Source organism: Toxotes jaculatrix, chromosome 9, assembly GCF_017976425.1.
Source record: "Toxotes jaculatrix isolate fToxJac2 chromosome 9, fToxJac2.pri, whole genome shotgun sequence".
Taxonomy (NCBI): Eukaryota; Metazoa; Chordata; class Actinopteri; family Toxotidae; genus Toxotes; species Toxotes jaculatrix.
The window spans coordinates 18,249,753-18,277,065 of NC_054402.1; the positions used below are offsets into that span (position 1 = coordinate 18,249,753).

The following is a 27,313-nucleotide window of genomic DNA, read 5'->3' on the forward strand; positions in this document are numbered from 1 at the left end:
ATGTAGATGTATTAATCCAGTATTGGTAGTGGATACACAGGCAACATATTTTTGCTTACAAATATGGGGACTTGGTGTACGTGTGCTGTATTTAAAGGTTAAAGGTAATATTTAAAGTTCATAAGTTAAAAGTGCTAAAAAGTATAAAAATGTAAAATGTATATTTTCCTTTGGTTCATGGAAATTGTATCAAAGTGAGTGTTCTGAACTTTTCTTAGTTTTTGGAAACGGCGACAGAGTGAGCGCTCTTTCTTAATGTTCCTATTCGCATCTTGGCCGCTCTGCTGCGTTCCGTTTCTTCAGTCAATAAGTTTGGTCAGTAACACAGAAATGGGCTCGTAAAGTTGAATGTGGTTGCACACGTTTCAGCCAGGGAACGTACAGTCTGTAAGTATTGTGTGCGTGTAGTTTTCAAAGTGGTATGTTTATTGTGTTGTGTTGTTAGCATTGTTTAGTGGAGTTTGTTTGCTAGCCGCATTACGTTTTGCGTAATGTCCTGTTGTTTAATGTATTTGTGTAGGTAGTCACCGTATTTTAGCATAAGGGTACGCGTGGTGAGAGCAGTACAGTATGACTGCAGATTTCCTTTACATATTTCTAATAATTTTTCTTTTTCTGCTTGTGCAGTTGGATTTAGGAAATTTGATGACACAGAGGACAGAGGATGAAGCAAAGGACCGCAAAGAAGTGGAGGATACACAGCAGTCACTCAGGACTGATTATCCATTGTGGAGAATGTTGTCACAACTTTTGTGCATTGTCTTCTTTTCTGTATTCAATATAATTGGTTCTGGTTGGATTTTACCTCAAAACACGTTGTTTAGCACTTTAATTTTTATTGTTTTAAATTTCTGTTGTTGTATATGTATATTTGTTGTGATACAGACCCAAACAAGGTGGGTGGTTTAATTTATTTTATTTTTATATTTATTTATTTGTATTTTTCTATTACTGGTAGTTATTGGCTACCACTTTCATTTAGTTTTGGCAGACAATCAAAAGTAAAGCATGTTTGCTTCAACTGATGAACACTGAAGCAATGTCCACATGCAAGCCGTGAAATTCATGTTCCTTGTTTTTACTGGTAGTTGGCAGGAAATTCATCAGAAGTCAAAAGCTTTATTAGTGACGTGTTTGTGCCAGTGATTGACAAAAATAAAAATGGAAATAAGTGGGGGTTGAATTGTGATTTATTGTAAACCTCTGAGTATAACTGTAGTCCCATGTGTTTACAAAAGGTGGAGGACCCGTTTCCTGTACCAGTTAATTTTCCTGTAGCTTCGTTGGCTCGGCAGCATTTTTAAACTGGAAATGCATTACACCTTTGTATGCGTTTCCAGCTGTCACCTGCTGCTGAGACAATCAAATGAAGCTACAGGAAAATGAATAGGAACAGTGTGCCACCTTCTGAAATGGGACTACAGTCGTGCAGTGTCTAGAAGCAGTATAAAAACGATGTCTAAAATGAGTTTAAATTTGACGTAGAAAGGACGTCCACAACGACCATATTTGGGCTACAATTAGCCCTTATTCAGATGTCCTGTGGACGTCAATACTGGACGTTCGATAGACGTCGGAAAAAAGACGTCTTCTGGCGTCACAGTCTGCACCTTCAGGGGACCAAAATTGGACGTGCAAAAACGACGTCGAAAAGACGTTTGGACGTGTCTTTGCACGTCCAAACGACGCAGTATACTTCTTATATTTACTAAGAAATTTTTTAAATTACCGTTTACCTAGACCTTATTAAATGTCAAACTAAATGGAATATGTAGACAGTCATGTCGCATGCGCTTTTGACTGTCTCTAAATGATTTATGGCCAAATGCCCTTTAAAATATTTTAAGGTATTCCCTGAGGACAGAGTAATCGATTTCTTCATAGATCATTTAGCACATTCCTGATGAACTAAACAACTAAGCCGATAGCCCGTTTTGCTTTCTCTGTTGACATTATTCATGATTTGTCGGTGTTATTTGGTCTTTTGTTATCCGCATATGTTGTATAGTTAAATATTCTCTTTTTTACACAGCTTATAAACATTGAGCTGAAGATGACATCCAGTGTGTTCAGTTTTGGTGCGTGACGCTACCTGGTTTTATTGTGAAGGGCCTCCTTCACAATAAGAGGGCGTCAAAAGCGACTAGGAAGCGTCGCTTCTGCGTGGTGACGTCACGTAATGGCTTTCTGTAGCTTTTCGCACTTTCGACAGATTTGATTTGTAGAGTTTTGAATTACTGTGCGTTTACAAATTTTTAAAAAAAATCCTGCAATTTCTGAACGACATTATAGTGTCAGGCCCCTTTATTAGTGAAGATAACGCTCTTCAATATGTATTTATATATGTTCCCATCTTTTCACGAAAATGCCAGCTGCAACTGTCACATGTATTGACTTCGGTCGGTAGCTAGAGAGCTAACATGTGAGCGTTTGTGTTCATTGAAATGACAGGTACGTTTCATACAAAAAACAAGTAGTCTTTAATTTACCTACGGAGATAGGTGCAGAACATACTAACGTTGTTTACATAAGTTATTTACTCTTCCGGCTTTTGCAAACAGGTTAACGTTAAAGCTGAAGTTTAGTATGTCCTCTGTCATCCACTGTGAGCACTGCAAGCCTCAGTAGACATCAAGAGGACACACAGCAGATTAAGTACAAAATGTCTGCGTGTAAAAGGTTGCTTTACTTTGTGAAGCACAGAAGTTTGTGGACGCATGTCCGGAGAAATGTCGCAACATGGCTACCTGTTGGAGCTGCTTTCAATGCCAAACCTGTCAGGAGACTGGACAGTTTCGAAAAGAGCGTGGTTTGTATTAGTCTTTAACGTGTCTGATGAATTACAGCACTGCAACATTATCACACACAGATCCAGTGAAATAATACTGTCACATAAATCTGTGGTAAATATGCCACGACATCCCCAATCTCTCTCTGAACTTTGTTTGCAGGGTTTGTTTGGAGTGTCAGAGCTCAGCTGTCCAGCAGGCTTCCAGGTAGCCACAAAGACAGCTCTCAAAAACACTGAGCTCCTGGTGGAAAAAGCTTGTTCTTGTCCTCCAGGGGTTGAGATTGTGGAGTCTTTTGACCAGCTCTCAGATGGTTTGTGTAAAGTGGCTGATCTGGTGAGTTCAACGCACAAAACTGCAATTATTATACTGATATTGTACAGCCCAAGCTTCCCAGCTGATATTTAGGAAGTTCTGAATGGTTGTTGCTCATCTGTAGGAGACACCAGTGCAGGTAGGTTGTATTGGCTGATATGGTAACTTACCACAGACATATCAGTATTGGTGTGCTGGTCTGCTGACAAGTTACAAGAGACTGCAGTACAGAAATACAGTTTACAGTGATGCATTTACATAGAGACAGGGGTGTTTTTCAACTATAAAGTCTCTCAGTCAGTATAAGTCTTGGCCACACTTATTTAATGACCATGTTTAAAGGAATCCCTGTCAAACATGTTTGTAGATGTTATAGATGAATGATATTTCATGGTTGGATGTACTAAACTCTGAAACGTTTATCGGTATCAGCTTATAAAATTCAGTCCTCGACTCCAGCAGTGACTGATCTGTAGCTAAAACTGTGCTACTACCTACAGAGTGACTCACATATTCTATACTGTAGACTTATTCTAATGGTAATATGTCACATGAAGATAATATGTCTTAAATCCTGAGAAGTGTGGCTCGCTTGTTCACTTTGCAACTCTGTCATTATTAAATTGAGCTATAGTGAAATGTGATTACTCTCCCTGTATCCAGGCAGACTTTGTTAAAGTAGCTCATCCAGATCCAGCATTCCGCGAGGCTGCAGAGAAGACCTGCATAGAGATTGGCACAGTTGTAGAGAAGTAAGATGCAACATATTGATCTCACCTTCACAAATGTTTTTCATAGCTGCACAACACAAAGAAGTATTTGAAAGATGTTCAGTTCTGCTAATTGTTTGTTTCAGGCTGAACACTAATGTTGAATTATGCAAGAGCCTTAAAAATTTGCTGGACAGCCCGGACATTGTGGCTCAGCTGGATCCTGACACAAGGTAATTTTTCCATTATCTTATTTAGTTTTATTGTAGGGTCTGTAGAAGGTGTTTACACCACTGTGGATAAAATATTTTTGTTTACGTCTTTTCATAATTGTATCAGTATCAAACAATAATGTCCAGTGATGGACGGTTCAATCGCCCTTTATGTTTGCCTTTCTAGACGAGTGGCAGAGTTGTTCATGTTCGACTTTGAAATCAGTGGAATTCACCTGGATGACAAACTGGTGAGTTAGTCAGAAAAGACACAGGTCTGAAAAGAGTAATCAACAATACATGTGTTTACTGATCTTGCTGCTCCTTTCCCTGCAGAGGAAAGAGGCAGTTGCCCTGCACGTGAAGATGCTGGATCTGAACAATGAGTTTTTGGTGGGCTCTCACATGCCCAACAGAATCGCCAGGTCTGCGATTCCTGAACACCTACACCTGCACTTTGCAAATGAAGGAAGCTTCATCCAAGTGGGGGGATTGCATGCAGATTCCCCCGATGACTTGGTATGTACAGTAGTGTGTTTGGACTGTCACTGGAATATTTCTCCCTTTTTGTTCAGCAGGTGGCGCCCTTGCTCTATAACAGAGATAAGACTGAATGTAAGGGCAGATTGAAAATTAGTCTGCTCTGTCCTGATTGGTAATCAAACTCTTTTTCAAAATGACAATTTTTTAATAAAATATTGTCTCCTGCCCACTGTTTACACTTTACACTCAAATTTTAATGATTTTAGCATTTCTATTATTTTCTGATCCTTAAGTTACACACACGTAGCAACAGACGTTACTTAATTTGACAGATATCCTGTAACCTTGATATAATTATAGTAATGTTAGAGGGATTATTGGAACTTCAGAAAAAATAAAAGCTGAGATCAGTGTAGTCCAGCCATGTTCAAAGTCAAATTACAGCCGGTCACATGATATTTTACAATCATGCATAAAACCATGACAATTTGACAGTTCAGGTAAAGATAAAGTGATGTCTGCACTGGATCATTTACAGATCTCTCAACCTGTCTGTTGATCAACCATTGTTCAATAGATTGTTTTTGTTTTTTTCACTCTGGACCTCAACAGCCTTCTTTATATGTTGGTTTAGATGTTGTTTGTTTTATCATTAATTTGTCCCCTCTTTCTCTTGTAGGTGCGAGAGATTGCCTACAGGATTTACCTCTATCCCAACGCAGACCTAATGCGGTGTCTGGAAGAGCTGCTGAAATGCAGATACAAACTGGCCAAGCTTGTGGGCTACGAGTCGTACGGTCACAGAGCCCTGAAGGGAACGATGGCCAAAACACCAGGTTAATGCATCTCTTTGCTTCAGCGTCAGTATAGTTATTATTATTTATTTGATGGAGAGAGTGTGAAAAGATGCATATGAGTTAATATTTCCGTATTTGCTGTATAATAATTGTTAATAATTTAAAAAGATGCCAAATAATTCTTGTTTCAGAATTTCAATACAAGCTACAGAAATGACTTTTCTAAGCTGCTCTGCCTGTGCCTTTGGCAACAAGTCTCAGATGGTTTTACATGGCGCATCTTTACTTTTATTGCCCTTTGCAGAGACGGTGATGAGCTTTCTTCAGTTGTTAACAGACAAGCTGTCAGACAGGTACAGTCTCCTTTTTAAAGTTTTTGTCAAAAAATGTACAGACCTAATATTAAGTTTGAAAATCTACAGGGTCGTTATCATGACCTGATTTATGTGTTACATTGTTTATAAAAAAGAAAAAGAAAGCAACTGAGGAGTTAAAGATTCAACTATAGTTAACTATAAGTTGGTGAGCCGTTTAACACAACATGACGCTCAAGAGGCCATTATGTTGTAACATTTCCGTTGATTCACACTCAAAAGGCCTCAGGTTTTTTGTGTAGCTTGCATTCTCTGGGTTTTTTATGTAAGTTTATTCTTGTGTTCTCGGGATTCCTCAAACACTCCAAAAATATGCAAGTCAGGTGGACCCGAGACTCTAAATTACCCACAGGTATGAATGTGAGCCGTTAGCCTGGCAGCCTGTCCAGGGTGTTTCCCTGCCTTCAGCCAAATGCATGCTGGGATAGGTTCTGGCCCCCTTTGACCCTGAGTAGAGATAGCTGGGTAAAGACTGGAATGAGTGCCTCCAGTCAGCTAGCTCATGACTTGTTTTGATGTTTTGTTTTTGCTTTTTTTTTTGTTAAATCTCACAGAACAGCAAAAGACTTTAAGATGATGAGGGACATGAAGAAGAAACTCAACCCTCGTAATTCTGTGAGTGATTTTTGTTCACAACATATTCTTTACATACAAGCATATTTTCCTGTGTTCAGCTACAGTACATGAAAGTGTACCCTGATGCCTTAAATATTACACATTTCCCTCAATGTAAGGTTAGTTTTAATATGAATGAGTTTTATTCTGTTTTGCCTGTTTTTAAATTCTTTGGTGTCACATGTAAATAAAGCTCGTGGTCCTATCTCATAGGAACTCATGCCCTGGGATCACCCGTTCCTCAGCGGTGTCCTGCGTGCTGAAAGGTGAGCATTCAGCCATCTTATGAAACATATTTTTCAGCCCGCTGTCATTCGATAAAGGCATCTTGATCGGTATCTTTGTGTCGGTTTTAGATGTTTGTAACTCCATATTCCAGCACGGTGCAAGTTGCTATTGCGTCCAAGCTCTTCCTCAGGTGACAGACGTTACAAAAGGTGTTAGAGGAGAAGCATGGGAGTTGCTGAAGTGCTCTCTCATATTGCTTTTCTGATTCGGGACAATACAGTCTGATATAATCAACATGCTCTGCTTCAGTCTGTGGTTTTTCCTTCTTGGCGTTTGTGGCAGTGGCGATTTTTATGTCGAGCCCTGCTTCACAGCATGTTTTACGCCCAGTATTGTTTTTGAGTTTCAGTGCATTTTGCAGCTCCTAAAGCATTTTCACTGCTACATTTGACATGTGACTAAATTATTGTGGCAAATTTATTGCTACCTGTGATGTCTTGTGTGGTTGTAATGTGCTCTTCACCTTATTTGACTTGATGACAGTCTATATATGATTGTCCTGGATTTTACTTTTCACTCTCCTAATCTGAACCCTCGATGCCACCAGGGCCCAAACGTTTCTTCTCTAAATGCATTTAAACAGCACAGTCTGATACCATATTCTTTTCGCTTAGCTTAGCTGTTGTGTCTCCAAGTTTTTACAGATATTTGTTGTTAATAAACTGCCCTTTTCCTTCCTAGCACTCACCAGAGACTATTAACACGTTGGGCCAAAACGTTCTGGAGAGGTTCTAAGTAAATCTTTATTGCAGATGTTATAGATCCCTCATGTGTCCTTTGGATTTAAGCAGCCACCACCAAGTTGTGTGTGTGTATGTGTGTGTGCACATTTTCATGTGTTGGTGACTGTTCCCAGGGCTTCTGAGGAGGAGTGCATCTTGTCCTCCTCTCTCTCGTGCTACCACTCCTCCAGCGGAGGAAATTTCTAGTCCTCTCCTGTTTGTGGTTTTGGGCTCTGCTTGTTGGCAAGAGATCCATAAAGAAATTAAGGATGCAGTCTGATTGCATTAAAAAAAAAACAGTTTCCCCAGAGCTGCTTCTGTTTTCCACTACACACCAAACACGCACACACACAGACCCAAAAACTGTTAATCTCACTCACTCAAATCATTTTCTCTTAATTTCTGATTTTCCACCAGTAAGCATTTGAATTGCTGAGTGTTCAAACCATATTGAATGACGTACAGATTGTGTGTGTGTGTGTGTGTGTGTGTGTGTGTGTGTGTGTGTGTGTGTGTGTGTGTGTGTGTGTGTGTGTGCGTGTGTGCGTGTGTGCGTGTGCGTGTGTGCGTGTGTGCGTGTGGTAAACAGAGCTGGTAGCTGAGCTCAGCAGCAGTCTGTTATTCATCACTGATAATACACTGGACATGGTGCTAAACAACCATTTAGTTTTGGTGGTCTTTATCTGAAGTGCCTTACAGCAGCATGAATGCATCCATTTTAAGTTTGGGTCGCCCCTGGACAAGAACCTTGTGGCTTTGTCCTGCCTTTTGAGATCCCATATGAGTAACGATGAGGGAATTTTTCAGGCCTTTTAGATTAATTGTGTGGATTGGGTCTGCAACAAGAACAGCCTTTTGGGACATTTTAGTCTGTATCTGGTTGTATTTAAAATAGTTTGACACTTTCCCCAGTACGCTAGAAGATGGGAGGCGATCTTCTGTCACCTGAGGACACAAGATTACTTTCCATTTAGGGACACAGCATGTTTTTCTTTCTTTGTAATAGTCATTAGTTTAATTTATTGTTGTGCAGCTGAAAACAATCATCTGTGAAGAAGACAGAACGTCTCTCCGCAGATTTGTGCAACACTGGTCACATCATCCATATTCAGGATCAAATCTGTCGTCAAAAATAAATGTGAACATACAGATTGTTCTTGGGTTTTGGCAAAAAAATTATTTGTATTTGTATTAAATGGACATGATTTGTTATTACTTTTTAATGATGTTGACCAGGGATGTACTCAGTTTTGTTGGATGCTGAATATAATTATGTTTATACATTTGGTGGAAAATGTCTGATCACTTCGTGACCCACTGACCTGAAGATTAAAAAGGGCTGCTTCTTTCATTTCCATATTCTTGGTTTATATTTCGTGTCTTGTCAGGTACAACATAGAGCCCAGTCTGTACAGTCCCTACCTGTCTCTTGGTGCCTGTATGGAGGGTTTGAACAGCCTCTTCTCTCAGCTGTACGGTGTCTCCCTCATGTCTGAACATCCCAGCCCTGGAGAGGTGTGGAGCGAGGACGTCCGCAAACTGGTAAATCTGATACTGATACTGCAAACAGTCAGTGATAGTGTTGATTGTTTACGCTAATGAGGAGTCAGTTTCTAATGCGTATTACGATCAGATGTATGCTGTTGGCTGCTTTTATCTCTACATTAAACCAAAGACAGTTTTCAAAGATCAGAGTTTTTCATATGTGTGTGTTTAATGTGCGTGTCTGTGTGTGTGTTTGTGCTTCTAGGCTGTGGTACATGAGACAGAGGGATTACTGGGATATATCTACTGTGACTTTTTCCACCGGTCAGATAAACCTCATCAGGTGTGCACACAAACACTCACCTACACAAATTCTTGTTTGCTGATCTAATTTTTTTTCTTTTCTCATTTTATATGCACTTTTTCCTTACTACCAAATTCTGTTTTCAGATAAAATATTCACAGTCAGTGAGACATGTGTTACTCTCTTAAGTACGTCCATGAGAAAATATGCATCTTCATCTATCAGTCTCTTTCTTCCTCCCCACCTCTCGCCTCACCCCTTCCTCTCCCTCCCAGGACTGTCACTTCACCATCCGTGGTGGCCGTTGGTGCCAGGAAACAGGTCAGTACCAACTGCCAGTTGTGGTGCTGATGCTGAGTCTGCCCCACCCTTCCAAGAACGCCCCCACCCTGCTCACTCCGGGCATGATGGAGAACCTCTTCCATGAGATGGGACACGCCATGCACTCCATGCTGGGACGCACTCGCTACCAGCATGTCACAGGTGAGGCGTGAGCATATGCTGAACATACAGATACTGTAACCATGTGCAGGCTAAAGGCTTTAGTTGGATTTACACCTGCTTTCAAAAGTAAGACTCTGTAAATGGAGTCAAGGTTGTACACATGTATCATTCATTATGTTTTTATTCAAACTGTTAATCTGGCAGAGGATGTAGCAATGTAATAACAACGCAGCAATGTGGGAGGCGATCGATGTTTGACATTTTATGAGCTCTGTGTCTGAAAATGATGGCTGTGCAGCTCCCAAATGTCACAGGCTAGAATTATGTCGTTAGATACAGAGCCATAGGTTATTCATTACAGTCTAGTGAATTGAAAATTGAGGGTAAATCCGATTAAGTGTAAGCCCCAGGGAGAGGTTTAGATTATCCTTGGCTGCCAAAGCTGTCATTCGACACTGTTTCACTTGTCAGGTGAAGTTGATGGATACTTTCGCTAGTAATTCAAGAGCCCAAAAGTATTTTATTTTACGATAATAATGGTATCCGTTAACTCAACTGAAGGCTGTTTCTTCAGTGGACACCATGTTTACATCTGTTTAAGACATGGTACTGACATTTAAATTGTGGCTCAAAGTTCACGGCAGTTGCATTACCGGTAACTTAAAGCTCTATTTTTTAATATTTTTTATATCTGATGTTGTACTCGATGAGCTCAGATTGACGTACAGTATTTTCGGCCTAAAAGAATGAGCGTATTAGAGTTGTGTGTCAGGTCAGCGGCCAATACCTGTCTGGGTATTGTTTTGCTACTTTGGGAGTATAAACACCTGATTTTGTCATTGCACCACAAATCACTTGTGCTTTGTTTTGTTGCACTGGCTCCATGAAACACCCTCAGTGTGAATGCCAAGTTACAGAGTGGGTGATACATCTGCGTCTGCATCAACCCACTCAGACAGATTGTTGAACTAAGCCATACCTTCCTTTGTTTCTTTTCTTTTGACATCTTTCTTCTAGGAACCAGATGTGCGACTGACTTTGCTGAGGTCCCTTCCATCCTCATGGAGTACTTTGCAACAGACTATCGCGTCATCAGTCAGTTTGCACGCCATTATGAAACGGGACAGGTAAACTTAAACCCTCAAAGTAAAGACCAGTGTGAGGACAGATTTGCTCTATTATTACTCAGTGACTGCGGAGACATTTTGTCCAATACATCATAATCATAGTAATATTGACACCTTCATTTTTCATTTTAGCCGTTATAAGTTAAGCTTGTGTCACATCAGCTCAGAAACAGCAATTTGAAAAAGGTGGACTTGAATCGTTACCTGTAGGTTTGTTCTGTCTGTTTCTTCATCTCCTCAGCCTCTGCCTGAGAGTATGGTGGCTCGGCTGTGTGAGTCGAAGAAGGTGTGCGGAGCTGCAGACACGCAGCTGCAGGTACAATGACCGGCCCCACACACATCACTTTTCAAACAAAACACAACTCCAAGAACCTCCTACAACTCACATCAGTTAATCTGTGACACCAGTACTTGTGACAGTCTAGAGGATGTTTACAAGGAGCACATTTGCACATGGTTGTTTCACTGTTAATAGCTTTTTGATTGCTGAGGGTTCCTCCCCAAAAAGCTGTAAATACGTCATGCAAATAGAGGGAGCAAATAAGATAACACAAACACCTAATCGCAGAGCAGAGAGATCATTGATCTCCAGCTTCAGTGTTTCTTGAAGTCATTCATGCCAGAAAGCTGAAGATCCGATGTTTTGATAATGGACATTCCTTCGAGTTGGAAAGCCTCCAGTGCTGTAAGGATGAAGGATGCAGAAATGTTGGTTCGCATAAACATGTAACAGCATCTGGTAGTTGAAGAGGTTGTACAAACTTTTTTTTTCCCGATTTAGTGTTTGTGGAACCACTACTGAGTCTGTTGGATATTTTAGGTTAAATCATTAAACCATATTACCTTATCCTGGTTTATTTATCTTTTAGCAGTTTTGCTGGGCATGAGGACTAAAACAAAAAAAAAAAAAATTTGACCCTATTTCTAGAGAGAACTCTACCACTGCACTTAAATTTTATTTTCATATACCGTATGTGCAGGACTGATTCAATGGGAGCTATGCTTTTTTTTTTATGTTCTTTCTGGGCAGATTTTCTATGCAGTCTTGGACCAGATCTACCACAGCAAACCTCAGAACCGCTCCACCACAGAAATCCTGAAGGAGATGCAGCAAAAATTCTACGGCTTGCCTTATACGCCCAATACGGTACATCTCTGTCCGTCTTTGTGCTGTCTTACACACTGTCTTTGAGTTCATTTCTTTTCAGTAGCTGGTCTCCTGAATATGTGTGTTCTGCTACAGTCTTCAAAGTTGATGCTAATTTGGTGAAAAAAATCTGTGCCCGATTCCCTAAAGACTTTCCTCTCACTGCCCAGTTGATCACAGCACAGAAACAACACACACTTCACTGATGAGTTTTGTAGCTTTCTACTCTCTTTTTCCTTTCTTCTTCTCTTTCCTTACCCTCTTTCTCACTGGTTTTATATCTTTTACCCAGGCATCGCACCGTTTAAGGGATTAAAGTCTTTTTTTTTTTGAAGCCCTGCTAAAATAACAAAGCAGAGGTATACTTTGAATGAGCCCTCCCTGGGGGAAATATTTGAAACTCTTCCTCCTGGTCCTTTAATGAACAAAGCTCTCTATTTCCCCCACTTTTGCAGCTGTGGGCGAGGGGATGAGGCCAGGAGGGAGAACGGAATCAAAAACACAGTGATAATTTAGCCAGGAATGGCCTTCATAGAGCATTTACTCTATAATTATGTGGGGTGCCATCAGGAATAGAGATTTCAGAGCTGCTTTATATTCTCCCAGTCTTCAGTGTCCCAGCCAGCGTTTCTCCACACACAGGAGTCCTCCCACACTTTCTGCTTGAGCCCTGCTTTGTAGTTTTCTCTCCAGAGATTGTGGTTTATGTTATACAGTTTCCCACTGTCGCAATTATTTCACTTCAAATTTTCAAACCGCACTGAAAGCTCTAACAGACACGCTCACCTCTGCGTGCACGGCTAACCGCGGCAGGATCGTTTTCCCCATTTGGACTGAGGATGGTTACAGTGCTCGACTATCTAGGACTGGATCATCATTGGATCAGAGCAAATGAAAACCGATTTGTTTAGATCCTTCAGTGACAGACTCTACTTGAACTTGTCTGTTTTTTTTTTTTTAATTCACCCTCTGAATCTCTCTCTCTCTCCTCATGGAAACACAGCACAGGAAAAGTTTCCACAGTAAAGCGAACGTTTGAGTGGCTAATAGGTTACAGAGAGCCACAGATTGTAAACATCAGGGTGACGCTGACATGTGTATAGTTTATAGAGCAGGGCTATCAGTTCCCGCTGTGCGCTGAGAGAGAGGATCAGCTGTGAGTAACACAGACCACATGCTCATCCTTGAGCTGAAGATAATATTTGGAAGTAAATGGCAGAAAGCAAAATGTTCTGCTCGCTGTGTTGACATTTCTCTGATCTGCAATTCTTGGCTCGAATGCTTCGGGACCAAGTGTTTGTTCCTCTTTTTAATGATGTTCATCTTTTGTTTTTAATGCAAGACCCAGCTCATGTTGTTTCACGTTCTCCTGTAAAAATGCGCAGTTGCACATTAGCACCATGGACAAAACACCACGAGTCGAGTTCGGAAAGAACAAAAACATTCTTTTATCTCACGTACAAGAGGAAAACAGAGTAAAAAGCCTGTGCTGACTTTGTGTCCTTTGTGTGTAAGGATCAAAAGGATATCTCGCTGACATGTGACCCACTTGCACTCTCTCAGAAAAGTCGACATTAATCATTTGATGTGTGGCTAAGGGATTGGAAACAAAGAGGAACTTGGACGTAAAAAAAAATAATTTCCGTGGCACGTTTGTGGCAAATGTTTAAAGCATCTTGTTAAAGCGTCAGACAGCATACCAAAATGGCTCCTCAATGCTAATTTGTTTCCAATATATCAGCAGGTATTAATCACATAAGAGTCTTCATATGAAAGACTGGCCTTCCCATAGGTTTAAAACCTTACGTTAAAATTAGACAAACAAAAAAAAAAGCACAGAACAACATAATCTGTCGGTTAATTTTGTGAACACTCTTCGTCAGTGTGTCCTACACTTTTCCTCTCATGTGAATTTGACTCTAAACGGCTAAAACAGACTTCTAACCCACATGACCCGAGGCGGTGTATCACTGCTGCGTTCAGCTGACAAAGCAGACTCGGTCAGCTTCAGCCTTCCTGTGGTTTTTTGAGCCATAACTCGTCTCAGGAGTGCTGTTTACTCTCATTAAAGTCACCACGGCCCAGAAGAGTCTTGTCAAGTCGACACTTTGGAGCTTAAGCATTTTTAACGCTGTTGGATCACTCAGACCAGGTCAGACCACCGAGCTCTCTCTCCCACCGCGGTGAAGATGTGCAGCTGCCATTTTAGACTCTCAAGCAGCAGTTGCAAAGTGCATTACACTTTGTCATCCCGTAACATAATTTTTAAGGTATTTAGTATATAAGTGTTTGTGATATATAGTTTTTTATGGTTTCTTTTGGTGATGATCTTTATAGATTAGTTGTCCACTTTGCATTATTTCAGCTGAGCTAGTCTTTCATTACAAGCACTTTAAATGGCTTTATAAGCATAACAAGGCTAATAGATTTTTATTAGAATTAAAACATAAACAAAACATCTCAAGCATTCATTTTGACCTCCTTGCTATACCTTCTATCTCTGACCTCAGAGGTAACAATTATGATTCCAGGTATGATTTCACCATACATTCCTTTCATTGTGATACAGAATTGACGAAATCGACTTTTGATTAAATGACATTATATAATGTCATCAGTATATAATGTATTATATAAGATGTATGTACTGACGCATCACAAATGTTATCTGTATTTTTGCAGCTGATGTATAAATCATTAACATGTTTAAAGTGTTGTGTAGAGTGTAATGTGGAAATGGAGGGAGGCGTCTGCAGTCTGTTATGATTTTGTTAACTATGGCAGCTGCTGTCTTCTCTAACAGGCTGAATGTTTGAGTGTTTGCCAGCTGAATTCCCCCAGAGTCCCCGTTTGCAAAGATCATAAAAGAGCTCGTCTTTATAGATATGGAGAGGGGGGCCCCCTCAGGCAAGTACAGGGGAGAAAAGAGGAGAAAAGAAGGGGGCTTTCTACCATTTAGGAATTTCCATGTTTTGTCCTTTAAAGAAGGAGCTAGCAGGTTGTGATTTAATGTTTGTTATAGAGATTTTTTTTTGGGGGGGGGGGGGGCCTGTATTTATTCCATCAAGATAAAGATAAGGGAAGCAGCTGAAAAAGATGAAAGGAGCGTCTGACATATTCATCAGCAGATTTTAATCACTTTTATTTCACTAATATCTACATCAGTTCAAAAGAATAACTTAAAGAAGGTTGAGTCTTTTATGCAGATTTTTATGCTTCTCTGTAGTTTTATCTTCAGTTGCAGTCATCATCTACAGCCTCACTTTGTGCCTTTTACTGGAATAGTTAGCTGTGGTCATGGAACATGTTCCTCTCAACATGTTTTACGACCACAGACACGTTAGCCTTTTAAGGCTGTGACGTCCTCCCTCTGCCACACACACTGCAGCCTCACAATATACCCTGCTTCCATCAGACCCATTACATGTTTCATTTTGTTAAAACTAATCCATAATGATAAGGGATAATTGTATTCTTTCTTTGTGTACTTTCTTTATTTGGGAGCCAGAATTCTGCCTTGATCCTTCTCCCCTCTCAGAGTTTCTTCTGTTGCATCCAGTCTGCAGCAGTAGAATTTGTTGACTGCTGGATTATTTTAAGCCCGTGTCTTTTCACTTAAGTGAAGATGATAATCTTGTGACTTCTTGTTGATTTATTTATTTATTAATTTTTTTAAATTTCTGGTATAGGCGTGGCAGCTGAGATTCAGCCACCTGATTGGCTATGGAGCCAAGTATTACTCCTACCTCATGTCCCGGGCCGTGGCGTCAATGGTGTGGAGACAGTGCTTTGTTCAGGATCCTTTAAACAGGTGAGACAGGTGGTTAAGGTGAAAAAAAATTCAATAACAAACTATTAAACTGTGCATGAAGAAATGGGAGGGAAAAGCTTAACCTTCCTGGAATTAAAAAACTAATAACTTTTTACAAAAGACAAACTCAAATTGAGCAAGTGAATTTCTCTTTTTATGTAATTCATTAAAACGGATCCTTCTTTTCTTAGTAAGAAAATAAACATTTTTTATTTGGATCCATTAAAAATCTCCAGCCATAGCACATTTTTTTGAAATTTAAAAGCTTGAAAAGAGTTATGGATCTGTCTCTAATGAATCGCTCCAAACTTTGAATTTGAACAATGTGCTGTATTTGAATGGGTTAGATTGGCATCACCAAAATGGAAAATACTTATTTAATCATCCTATTTCAAGTCAAAGCAATAAAAGTCTCCAACAGTAAAATCACAAAGGTTATGAGGTTCACTGAGCTCCTGTATTTCAGTTTATATTGTGGTATTTTACATGTTTTGATTAACTTTCAATCTTAAGTCTCACTGCAGTCACTTGCAGCCTAGTGTTTATGGTGAGAGAATCACACGGTGATGTAAAGGCTCAGCGTAAACCTGTTCTGTGTTTAGCGTGCTGAGACCGATGCCTCCTGGCAAGCTGCCTTCCCTGGATACTGTTTAAGTCTCTGCCGCCCAACATTGAACATGACATTAATGTGAAGCACTGCCTTAGCAGGTGTCTGCTGTAGTTCACAGACACACAACCACAGCATCCACATTACCAGACCCTCCCTTATCACAAGTGTTTGCCCCTGGACAAAGCACAAAGACTTTGTTTTGTAAAACGAAACCTCCACTGTATCTCCCTCGACTCAAGCCCTGCAGCGTTTTCTCTCTGCTTCTCTCGTTCTTTCCTTCTCTTTTGCTCGGCCGTCTCTCTGTCTTCCTGTCTTTCTGAGATTCTTCTAGTTCCACCTGCAATTGTCAGATCTCCGTTTTCTGTCACTTGTCTGTTGTGAACAGGTAGCTTAGGAGACTAGGCCCTGGGCTCCAAGTGGCGGCGGCGGCGGCAGTGGAGGATACAGGTGTCTGTAACCTTATCTCTCTCTCTCTCTGTCTGTGTTTGCCTTGCTCTCTGTATCTTTTCCAGGGAAATGGGTGAGCGTTACCGTCGGGAGATGCTGGCCCATGGAGGAGCCAAGGAGCCCATGCTGATGGTGGAAGGTAACTTACCATGTCCAAACTTTTTTTTCTTTCTCCAAATGTTGAAAGAATGCTTTCACTGTTATCCATAAAAGTCAGTGAAGAGCTTTATTTTATTACCAGTTCATATCAAAATGTTTGGGTTACATGAGGAATGACACCTTTAGGCCTCACTTCTCCCTCCAGTGTCCATTTCCAGGAATTAAAGTGTCAGTGCACTTTTTTTTTTTTTACACAGCAAATAATGTTGCCATGTTGTTGTTGGCTTGAAAAAGTCAAGGAATAATCATCAATTCATAGCAATAATTTGGGGCAGCTTGGTATTTACACTGATCAGCCATGTCAAACTGGTTTTAATGTTGTGGCTAATCACAGTATAGAGCAATTTGGATAGACAGTGGTTCTTGATCTCCACTACAGTCCTTTAACCTCACGTGTAAAGGTTGTATCGAAGGTCACCTGACGGGAGTCTTTGTATTAACTCGAGTTAGTCATCAAGCAGAAGCAGCTGTGAATCTGTTAGTCAGGTTGTAGTTTTTTCAGCTGTTCACAGCTGCTGCTGTTGTGGTTTGGGCCCAGTCTGTGCTGGAGCCTCCACAGTGGCACATATTTACCAGTTAGACTCACCTCCCAAGCTTTCTTATCTTTGTTTACAGGAGCTTTGTCAACTCAGAGGCTCAGCGAGTCTTGCTATTGTAGGCTGCTGGGATATGAATTGTCAAGTCAGCTCCTTTTGTGGCAGCCACACAGTATTCATGCTACTTTAGTCCAACCCTTTTTTAAGCTTAGTTATTTGATCGGCTTTAAAAAACAAAAACAAAAAAAAACAATGTTTTAAATGACATGTTGCTTTTCTGTGCACGGACAAAATCTAGAAGGAGGAAAATGCAGACGTGGATGATTATGGGTTTTTACTGCTAAACACTGCTGACTCTGCAGAGCTGAGAGCACAGACGGCTTCATCATCCCACTGTGCTTTTAACCACTTCAGATCAAATACATTTTTATCCATGCTAACAACATGTCTCTACAGATGGCCTTGTTGGCCGCTCCGTCCACAACTTTGGTTTTGGTTGATCTATTGGATGTGTTGAAATGAAATATTGAACAGGCATTCATGGTCCCCAGACCAGGCATCCAACTGATTTTGTGACCCCTGGCTTTTCTTCTACTGCAAGCACCAAATCAAAAATCTAAGTTGTCCAATACTTAATTGTACATTTTAAAATACGTTTTGAAATACCTGCAAAACTTATTGATATCCCCATCAGCCACAGCTGAGCTTTGCAGTTATATACCAATTAGCAAATGTTAGCATTCTGACATAGTGAACTAGCAGTGTCTTTTAGCTTTTCTCCAGGTTTGTGACCACCAAACTTTAGTTAATCAGATTATGTCATTGTAGCAGAAGCTGTAGTTTATCTTTACGTAGGATTGACAGCCAAAAAAAACCTCAAAAAACAGCTTCCTCCTGGTGCTTTCCTCACTTCATCCTCCCATCCCTCCTTGAGCGGTGGCTGTGGCATGTCTGGACAGGACAACAGAAGAGGAGGTGAGAGGGAGTAGTAATATCAGGTGACATTTGGGAGTGTACTGTAAATCTCTCCCCAGGGTCACCTCCTCCCCTCTCCATTGGATTGTCCCCCTGACAGCTCCAACCAGCGCTGCACCCAGCCTCTGAAATTACAACCACCAACAGATCAGATCCTTGTTATTAGATCTACTGTCCAATTAACTGTTGTTGAACTGACAATATTTGCTTTTATGGCTCCCTTTGAAGTGAGTGCTACTCTAATTATAGGCCAAGGCCCTGTGAACAGAGTAGTTATCAGGGTCATATTAATCCCCCTGGCTGTCTTTCCCAGCCGTAAGTCATGGTGCCATAGTCAAGATTATAAAAATGTCTGCATTGGGTAAATGTCAGCAGGTAAAAAATAATTTAAGTTTATTTTTAAAAAAAAGTTTTAAAATTAAAAGAGCCTTGAAAAGGCTAGGTTTTAGTTCCAGCCAACATTTTTGGCAATGTTCTGTAACACAGTTTTCAATTCTCTTTCATAAGCATCTAAGAAAAACATTTCTTTCTTTTTTAAGATCAGAACAAAATCTGATCTGGGTCTGGAGAAATGCTTAAACCAAAGCAAAAACTCCCTACGTTTTTAAAGGAGACTCATTCCGCCGCCTTGCCATTTTTGATGGCTACATATGTCCTCGTAATTTACCTTAACATCATGAACGCTGAAGTCAGAGTTATAAAACCACATCAGTGCATGTGCTGAAACATTTAGCTTTTCACTGTTCTTCGCTGTGGGGTTGAGAGGTTCACAGCAACCATCTTGAATTCCTATTGGGGAATGGAAAAGGATTTTGAAGCAAATAAGAAGGGCCCTTTTTATATCAAAAGAAGTATTGAGGCCAGAAGGGACCAGAAGACTAGAGGAAGGACACTGAATCCAGGTCCAACCCATTACACGTAATCCTTTCAAACAAAGACCCTTGTAAATGGAGGTGTGTAACATTTCCCTGCTTTCCCCTTCGGCGAGGTGATAGAGGGGGCACAAGGGCACACGGGGAACCGGAGCAGGCCCAGGAAAGCTAATCAGAGGCCAGTCTTTATCTGTGTGGCTCCCTGCCCACTACTGGATGTTTCCCAGGAAAGACGGTGTTGAAATGTAAACCCGGGCATTAAATCCAGACCAGCAGCATCAGGACTGAGCGAGCGAGTCAGAGAGAAAGAGAGAGGAAGAGGGAAGGAAAAGGAGAGAAAGGGAAGGAGAGAGTGAAAGGTGAGCAACTGACTGAACTGAACCTCGGTTCCTGCTACAGAGAGGGCTTTCATGGCCCAGACTGTTCCCATAGCCCTGACCACTGAGCACAGAAAATGAATTTACTTGGGCTAGGCAGCCGAGTCCCAGGACCCTGTTAGTTCTTTGTCCGGAGGCAGCTTGGCTGAATAGTTCCTATGACTGCTCGCATAGTTGCTAATAAACCCGAAGAGCACGGTGGTCTGTACAGTCCCACAGCGCTTTTGTGACAGTGATGTATAGTCCTGTCTGAACTCAAGGAGAGGATTGGATAAACGTCACAGCCAAGATGTAAAGCTGCAAAATACATAATTTATAGCTCTTCCTTAAAAACATACATGATATGTGATGAAAAGGATCTTTCAGTGCAAGTGCAGAGGGAAGTGTCTTATCCTTGATTTACTGATAGTAATTTGCCTTTTGATGACCACAGAGCTCTGAAGAGAAAAGTAATCAAAGTCCTGAGGCTTTTTACTAAATATTTTGCATCGCTCCAGACGATGGATGGAATTTAAATAGAAGCAAAGTACAGAACAAATGAAACATTAGACCTGATGATGGCTCTAAAGAAAAAGTCAGGAAATTGCCAAAGTTGTAACTTTTAGAGATACTTCATTTAAAACCACAAATGCAAACCTCTTGGTTTGTGCTCTATGAAAAGTTAGAGGATTGCCAAAATCTGTAGGATTCATCCTCTGGTGACCATGAATGCCTGGACAAAATTTCATGGTAATCCATCCAGACCGAAAGACCAACACTGCCACGTCTAGAGTAACAGAGCTAGTATGGCTAGATGTTGAGCCACCAATACACTTCAAATGCTCAAACAGTTTCAGAAACCCCATCCCTCCACAGTGATTGGCTAGCTGTGTGGAGGCCAGAAAGTAAGCAGGCCTTTTACTTTAGTTGCAAAATTATTTCTGGCAGTTTTCACTTTTACACCTGAGTGCAACACTACAAACATCTTACCACAGAGTGACTGTTGTTATCCCCGTATTTAAATGTATACGCTTCTCTGTATGACGGGTTTGCTTTTTCAAACAGACGTAAACACTTAGGATTCTTTATCTGAGAACTAGTTCATCGTATGAACTAGTTCTCAGATAAAGAATCCTGGATTAAGTTGCATATATCTGCATAAAAGTAAGCATTTTCATACAGTTTAAGTTTATGCAGGTTTGGGTGGGGAAAGCTCTCTTACATGAAGAGGTTGGTGTACTGGGTTTTTTAGGGCTTATCTTCATTAACATTGCAGGTTTTTCTTCTTTTTTTTTTCTTTTGTGAAAGCACTTACTCAACAAAGAGCCTCCCAGTGCAATGTTTGTCATCACCCTTGTCCCGCTTGCTTTCTGGGCCTGTCTAAAGTGTGGTTTGTAGAAAAAGCTTCCTGAACTTCAAAGGTGTAATTACAGAGGCACTGAGCCGATGGTTTGCCTCCAGGTCTGACAGAGGTAACTGCTTTTCAAACCTTGACATGTTTGGAATGGTTATGAGCAGCAGCTAAACAGCCACTGAATCAGCCAGAAATATGTTTTGAAATGTGTGATCATATGCTCTTCTCTGACTTTGAGATTCGTTCACAAGCATCCGAGCATTGTTTCATAAACATACAGGGAATGTGATGCTGCAGAGGAGGCGACGCGGAGGCTCATGTTACTGCATGCTGCAGTTTGTTCTCATTTTAAATGTACAAATGTGGCGCACTGCTGTTCCCTCCAAGCTGCAAGTAGGTGTAATTGGCCTATAAAAGCAACCAATTAAATCATGAAAGAACAGAACACAGCCAAGCCCATGGGAGTGGGATCAATAGCTCTTATAAAACAGTTTCAGCTAAGCCTTTGGATTGGTTAAGGACACTTTCCAACAGTGCCGATTAGCGCTGCAATGGCAAGATTCAGATAAAAATAGAAATGCTTGCTACACATTCTTTCACGGAGTCAAGAAAGCAAGTTATGGGATGTTTTTGGACAGTGTTGTGGAAAAGCCAATATGTATATTTAAGTGTTAATTAAAGTCTTTAAATTGTGCACATGTTGAAAATAGAAATCATTCTTCATGTTATTTTGCCCAAAAAATGGGAGCACTACTTTGTTTATAAGTTTTTAGAAGAATGTAGGTCATCAGACAGTGAAGTCCCAATTGCTTTATCCGTGAGAGCAAAACTGTATCTAGGCGGTAACTCGGATGTTCGGTAAATTCAACCAGCAGTAGCTGCAGGCTGGTTAGCAATTTTGAAAGATTTCTGCTGAATACTTGTCCCCAGAGCTGTCATTACCAAGGGCTCAGAGCTGCTAGCCAGCCACATAGGTCTTCATTTGACCGATAACCATCGCCCACCACCCTTTGAGTAAATAAACAAGTTATTTGGTACATGATGTGTGGCCAAGAGCTATGCTCAAGTACACTGTCAGTTTAAGATGAGTCCTCAGTGGGAATCCCTCTGTTCAGTTTTGCGAAAACAACTATTACAGACAAGAAGAGGCCGTGGAAATCGAGCTAAAGGAGAGAGGGTCTGCGATTTGAAGGTTCCCACACCAGCTTGGAAAAATTGGGCAGGGATAGAGAATGAGTAGTGCACTTTCCTTCACCAGCAAGTGCTCTTGAAGTACCCTTGAGCCACAAGCTACCCTTGAGTACCTTACTCAACGGCTTAGTGAGGCTTTTCTGTGGCCTAAATGTGTGAATGTGCAAAGCAAGGGTTTGGTTAAAGAGCCTTTTCTTAATCAGCAGATTGTCTGAGGATACCCCCGCTGAAATAAACCCACTGTTACTTTGAATACTTTGTTTGTCCTGTGTCTTTTAACACCTGTTGTTTCACCCAAACTCTGTTGGCTGAGTTCTCTGTCTGTAATGGGTAGAAGCCTTGTTCCTCAGTGGCTGTCAGTGCCATTATGAATGGAAATGGAAACTCTTAAATACGAGATGACTCACACGGCAAAGCCTCTGTCCTAAGGCTCTCAACAATGGAGACAAAGCACAGCCTATGTTTAGTTTGGCTCTGGTTTTTCCTCGGTGCATAGCCACGATTGAGCGTACAGTCCTGCCCACTGTAGTTGTGCTATCAAGCAGTCATAGGGACTCTTACAGTATCTGTGCTGATGAGGTGCTGCTGTAAACCACAAGTACCTGGATGGCCTGTGTGAATCTGGAGATTTCAGCTGTCTTGTACTGTCGAGCTCAGTTTAACAAGATTACTTCACAGAGAAGAAGAACAGAAGATTTATCTGAAACTTTTTAAAATCAGTTTCATTCATTTCATTTCTGTCATTTTTCTGAGCAAACATGCCAAATATTCTCAAGTTGCAGCCTCTGAAATAAGAGGGTTTACTGCTTTTCTTGTAATATATGACAGTCAATTGAATATCATTGGATTTTCAACTGTTCGTTGGACAAAAAGAAGCAAATTCAGGGCATCACCTTGAAAAGCATTCACCACTGTTTTTTAAGCATTTTATAGAATGCACAATTAGTCAAGGAAATAATTTGTAGATTGACATTGGAAATAATAGTTGTAGGGAAAGAAAAAGGCCCCTGTGAACAGTGTTCATAGTGAAGTCTGTGGATTACCCAGGGTTACTGAGACAGTTTATGAACAAAATAAATTGCTGTTGCATCCATTTTTCAGCCATTCTTTTCAACCCCGTCAGCTTCAGTGCTTACCTTCTTGCAGTGTGTCAAATATGCCCCACCAGTGTGTTTTCTCTGACTCAGCCCCGCCTCCTCGTGTGTATCTATAAAACCAGCTCCTCAGATCAGATACTCCTCCACACTGTTGTTATGACTTTGAGGTTATCTGTGCATTCCTCTCAAACTCTCCCAGAGATCTGGGCTGAGAAAAAAAGACTCACTCCTCGCTGCTTATTGTCGGTCTTCTCCTCGTCTGTATGGTTGAATGCTGTGTGTGAGACCCAGGTGCTGACGCCACAGGCAGCTGTTGATGAGGGGAAGGCGAGGGTGCTATTGTTTACCTGCCTAACCTCTGTCATGATCACACCTTCCCTCCCATCTCTAATTCTGTCTCTCTCTCTTTCTCCTCCTCCTCCTCTGTCTGCCTCTCATCACTCTTGTCATGTTAACTTTGCTTGTTTAACACACTAGCCTGTGGCAGGCTGTGCCTCCCCTGTGAATACGCAGTCAGGAAATTACATCTATTAGAGAAAGTGCTGGTGACGCTGCAGACAGTGTATGGAGAGTTCAAATGAGTCGCGGAGCCCACAGCTCTGTCTGCTCACGTACTGTAATAAGTAAACAAACGTCATGTCACAGCATGTGTGTACCTGTGCGCCTGTTTCTTTGTTGTGTTTTGTGCCACATATTGGTGTAGTGAGCAGGGAGACGACTGTCCCTCAAACTGCTCTTTGACCTTTTGGAATGCTTTTCTGTGACCCTGACCTTTGTGCAGAGTAGGGGCGACTGAAAAGAGGATATTACTGCAAGTAACGTAAAGTTTTCCACACACACACTTAATCGTCGTGACCAACAAAGCCTTTTAGATTAAAGCTGCACTAATAAATATTTTGACATCAACAAAGAGTCAGATGTCTGCGTAATGTGAAAGGTGTTACCTGTAATGACAAACCCACAGAGAATTATCACCTTACTTTAAGGCATTTCCTTTCACAGTGAAGTGTTTTAGTGTCTTTAAGTTCCTTGTTTTGGTTTTATTGCCCACAACTTTACTTACAGCGACCTGGTGAACATAGTGGAGCATTTTATTTAAAACTGAGTAAGGATGGTAAATGAGGTTTTGAAGTGTATTTAATACAAGCATTGGTGGTTTTGCTTTAAATATGCATCTTCTTCATTTGTTGAGCTGGAGTTTATTTTATTATTCATTAATAAAATATGGAAAGACTGAGATGTATGTGCAGAAATGTTGGGCCTTTTACCTCAGACACCATAAGGTTATATGTTGGAATGAAATTCAACAGTGAAATGACAATATTTAAACCCTTTTCTGTTTCTATTATTTTGTACATAGCATTTTCTAATAAAGTCGGCTGTCTGAGGAGGGTTTTGAGGTGTAACTTGATTTGCTGGCCTCCGTATTCACTGTTTTAACATTTATTAATGCAGCTTGAGCTGTTCATGGCACATTTGTCTCCACTTTAAAGCGGTCATCAAATGCCAACAGTGGTCACAGCAAAAACATCCCACAGCTCTTTAATTAGGGCTATCATTTATGGTTGGAAATAATCGCTTTCATGTGGCTGCCTTGTTCCCAGGGACCCAGGGGCCTTGCGGTTGCGGTGTGTTAGGGTCCCCTGTACGTTGGTATCATCTTGTAGCCAAGGGGCAGGGTGTTACCGGTGGGTAAGAGGAGATGATAATCCCTTCTGTAGTGTTCTCATGCAAGGAGGTTCATAGCAGGCCAGGCCAGACCTGCACTCAGTTTCTACCTGCTGAGCCAGTTTAACCATGGCAGCAACACATCATCCGCAGTGTGTGTCTGTGTGTCTGTCTGTGTTTGACTGTCCATAGCTTGTGTCCATATATGTGTGTCCATGCATTCTGGATCGCTGTGTGAAACTCTTTGCGTCTCCATTCATGCGTACCTGTGCAGACTTGCTTGTGTGTGTGTGTGTTGGAGGTGACCCATGCAGGAAAGCGGGGGAGGGGGAGAGCGCCTATTTACATTGGCAGCTACACAAGGGGAAATGAACTGACTTCAAAGCGGGCGTGCAGCTGAATTGTAAAGCGAGCAAGGGAGTCCTCCATGCATGAGCTGGCAGACGGGCTCTCAAAACACAGACAGACATTCCCAGGGCTTGCTCACGGCTGCACTGTCGCTCTACGGCACTAGTCACTGTCTGGTGTAATGAGAGTGTGTGCTGTATGTGTGTGAGCTCAGTATTACCCCCATAAAGCTCTATAAAATGTACAATATACCTTTTAGTTTTGTTAAAGGCAGAAACAGAAGATGTTGAGAACTTAATAGGTTGGTTTTACTACATACAGTCTGCTGGGTCATATCACCATCTGAGGCCTGTTAAAAGCTGTTTCTGTGCCTGTTCTCATTTCTTTTCAGTAGAGGGAGAATGTGTGAGGTTCAGAAAAAAATAAAGTGCAGCACACCGTCTTTAACGATGGCTTATAACAATGAAGTCTTGTTGTACAATATGTGGAAATTTCACTTATACTTTCACTTAACTCAAACTAATTAGAATGTAACATTGCACTAATCATACACGTGAAATGTTAAAAATATAACCATCTTTAAAATACATTATACTAGTGTGGATGACATTGCAGAAGAACTGGAATTAGATCAAAAGCCTCAGGAGCAGCAGCCTGCATCCTTGAACGTAATTGGATTTAACTTAATTTGGTTTAAAAATAGCACTTGCTTCAAAGGATTTCTTAAAAATGTCCCTTTTAACCCATTAGACTGCTCTGTTCTGTAAAACCACTGCAGTGAGCTGCACTTTTCCTTTTAGAATGAGGTGAGATGGAGTGACTGAAAATAGCAAACCAGTCCATCCCAGTGTCTCGCCACAGCTTTTATGTTCTTCCCTTTCAGTCAACACACACACACTCACACCCTGAAGCCTGCTGCTCTCTGTTTTTTTTTGTGACAGGGATGCTGCAGAGACGGCCCACCATTGACGACTTTGTGGACGCGCTGGTGTCTGAGCTCAACCCAAACTTTGAGACCTTCATCATGGACTCTGAGAGCTGAAAGACGTCTTCCGGTGGCGTTGAAACGGACTTGAACCTTTGCTGCTTTAGCCACGAGGTGAAAACCATGGCAGCATAGTGCACTGTCATTCTAAATCAGCATCTTTACCTTGTCTGTAAATGAATTGTTACTATTTTATATATTGCTAGTCTTTCTTAAAGTCACATTGACTTGTTGATATTTTTAGGCCAATTCTGCTGTCAAGAAAATGTCTCGATAAGAAGTAAAAACTTGTTGCCACCTCTGAAAACACCTGATTATTTATCGGTATTGAAAGCTGCAGATTATGGTCAGGTCTGTCTCATTCACAGGGAATTTCCCAGAACTCTGGACTCCCTTGTGTCAACATTAATGGTAAATCAACTCATGTCACAGTAACTTATGTCAGGCAACAATGAACAGAAATGTACTCTGTGATGTAAAATATCCACATAAATTTCTCCACATAAAGTTTTACGGTTCTCATCATTTCATTTCCCTTCATTTTCATTCATTTATTAATTCCACAGATAATAACCCCTCATTAAATATCCATTTTCAGCCCGCATACTAGCAGAACATTGTTTTTTCCTGATCAAATCAGTGTGAGGAAGAATACTTAATCTGCTCTTCCTGTCATGTGGTCATTGTTTAGGCTTTAAATTAATACTGCTCCATCTGTTTTGTCTGTCAGGAGTTTCGGGGAGGCGGGGGTGGAGTCCAGCATTTCGTGTTATGAATTTTCAGCTGTAAATAGGAAAGTTCTGGTCAAATCTGATCTGGATTATCTTACTCACAGCTGTTGTGGCACAGTGTAGAAGTACAAGTTAGATGATTTATTACGGGAAGTTGCTCTTCAGTACTTTTTACTTCACACTGTGTTATAGCTGCTCAAACATAACTTTAGCTTTGTAGCTTGCTTTCTAAAGGAGTTCTTTGCATTTCCAGACGCTCCAGAGAGGCTGTTTGCATCTGTTTGAACACATTCAGACAGTAATTATCAGCTGAGCTGGGACTGCAGCTGCTCCCTCGTACAATGTCCTTGCTTGCCTTTAG

General features: G+C 41.0%; 1 protein-coding gene across 1 annotated transcript; it reads left to right on the plus strand.

Annotated features, from left to right (window-relative positions):
- Nucleotides 1–2,410: 2,410 nt before the first annotated feature.
- LOC121187806 (mitochondrial intermediate peptidase-like) lies at nucleotides 2,411–26,750 on the plus strand. Its single transcript, XM_041047244.1, has 19 exons — nucleotides 2,411–2,809; nucleotides 2,952–3,125; nucleotides 3,768–3,856; nucleotides 3,961–4,047; nucleotides 4,214–4,277; nucleotides 4,363–4,545; nucleotides 5,189–5,345; nucleotides 5,611–5,659; nucleotides 6,235–6,295; nucleotides 6,509–6,561; nucleotides 8,694–8,847; nucleotides 9,056–9,133; nucleotides 9,370–9,577; nucleotides 10,556–10,665; nucleotides 10,907–10,981; nucleotides 11,696–11,812; nucleotides 15,502–15,623; nucleotides 16,746–16,819; nucleotides 26,178–26,750. Exons 1-19 carry the CDS (start codon nucleotides 2,663–2,665, stop codon nucleotides 26,276–26,278), a joined length of 2,103 nt encoding a protein of 700 aa, XP_040903178.1. The 5' UTR covers nucleotides 2,411–2,662; the 3' UTR covers nucleotides 26,279–26,750.
- The last annotated feature ends 563 nt before the right edge of the window (nucleotides 26,751–27,313 follow it).

Coding starts and splice junctions, on each gene's coding strand:
- LOC121187806 (XM_041047244.1), top strand. CDS start 2,663: ATGTCTGCGTGTAAAAGGTTGCTTTACTTTGTGAAGCACAGAAGTTTG. Junction 9,134..9,369: donor GGTCAGATAAACCTCATCAG/GTGTGCACACAA, acceptor TCTCCCTCCCAG/GACTGTCACTTCACCATCCG. Junction 16,820..26,177: donor GCCCATGCTGATGGTGGAAG/GTAACTTACCAT, acceptor TTTTTGTGACAG/GGATGCTGCAGAGACGGCCC.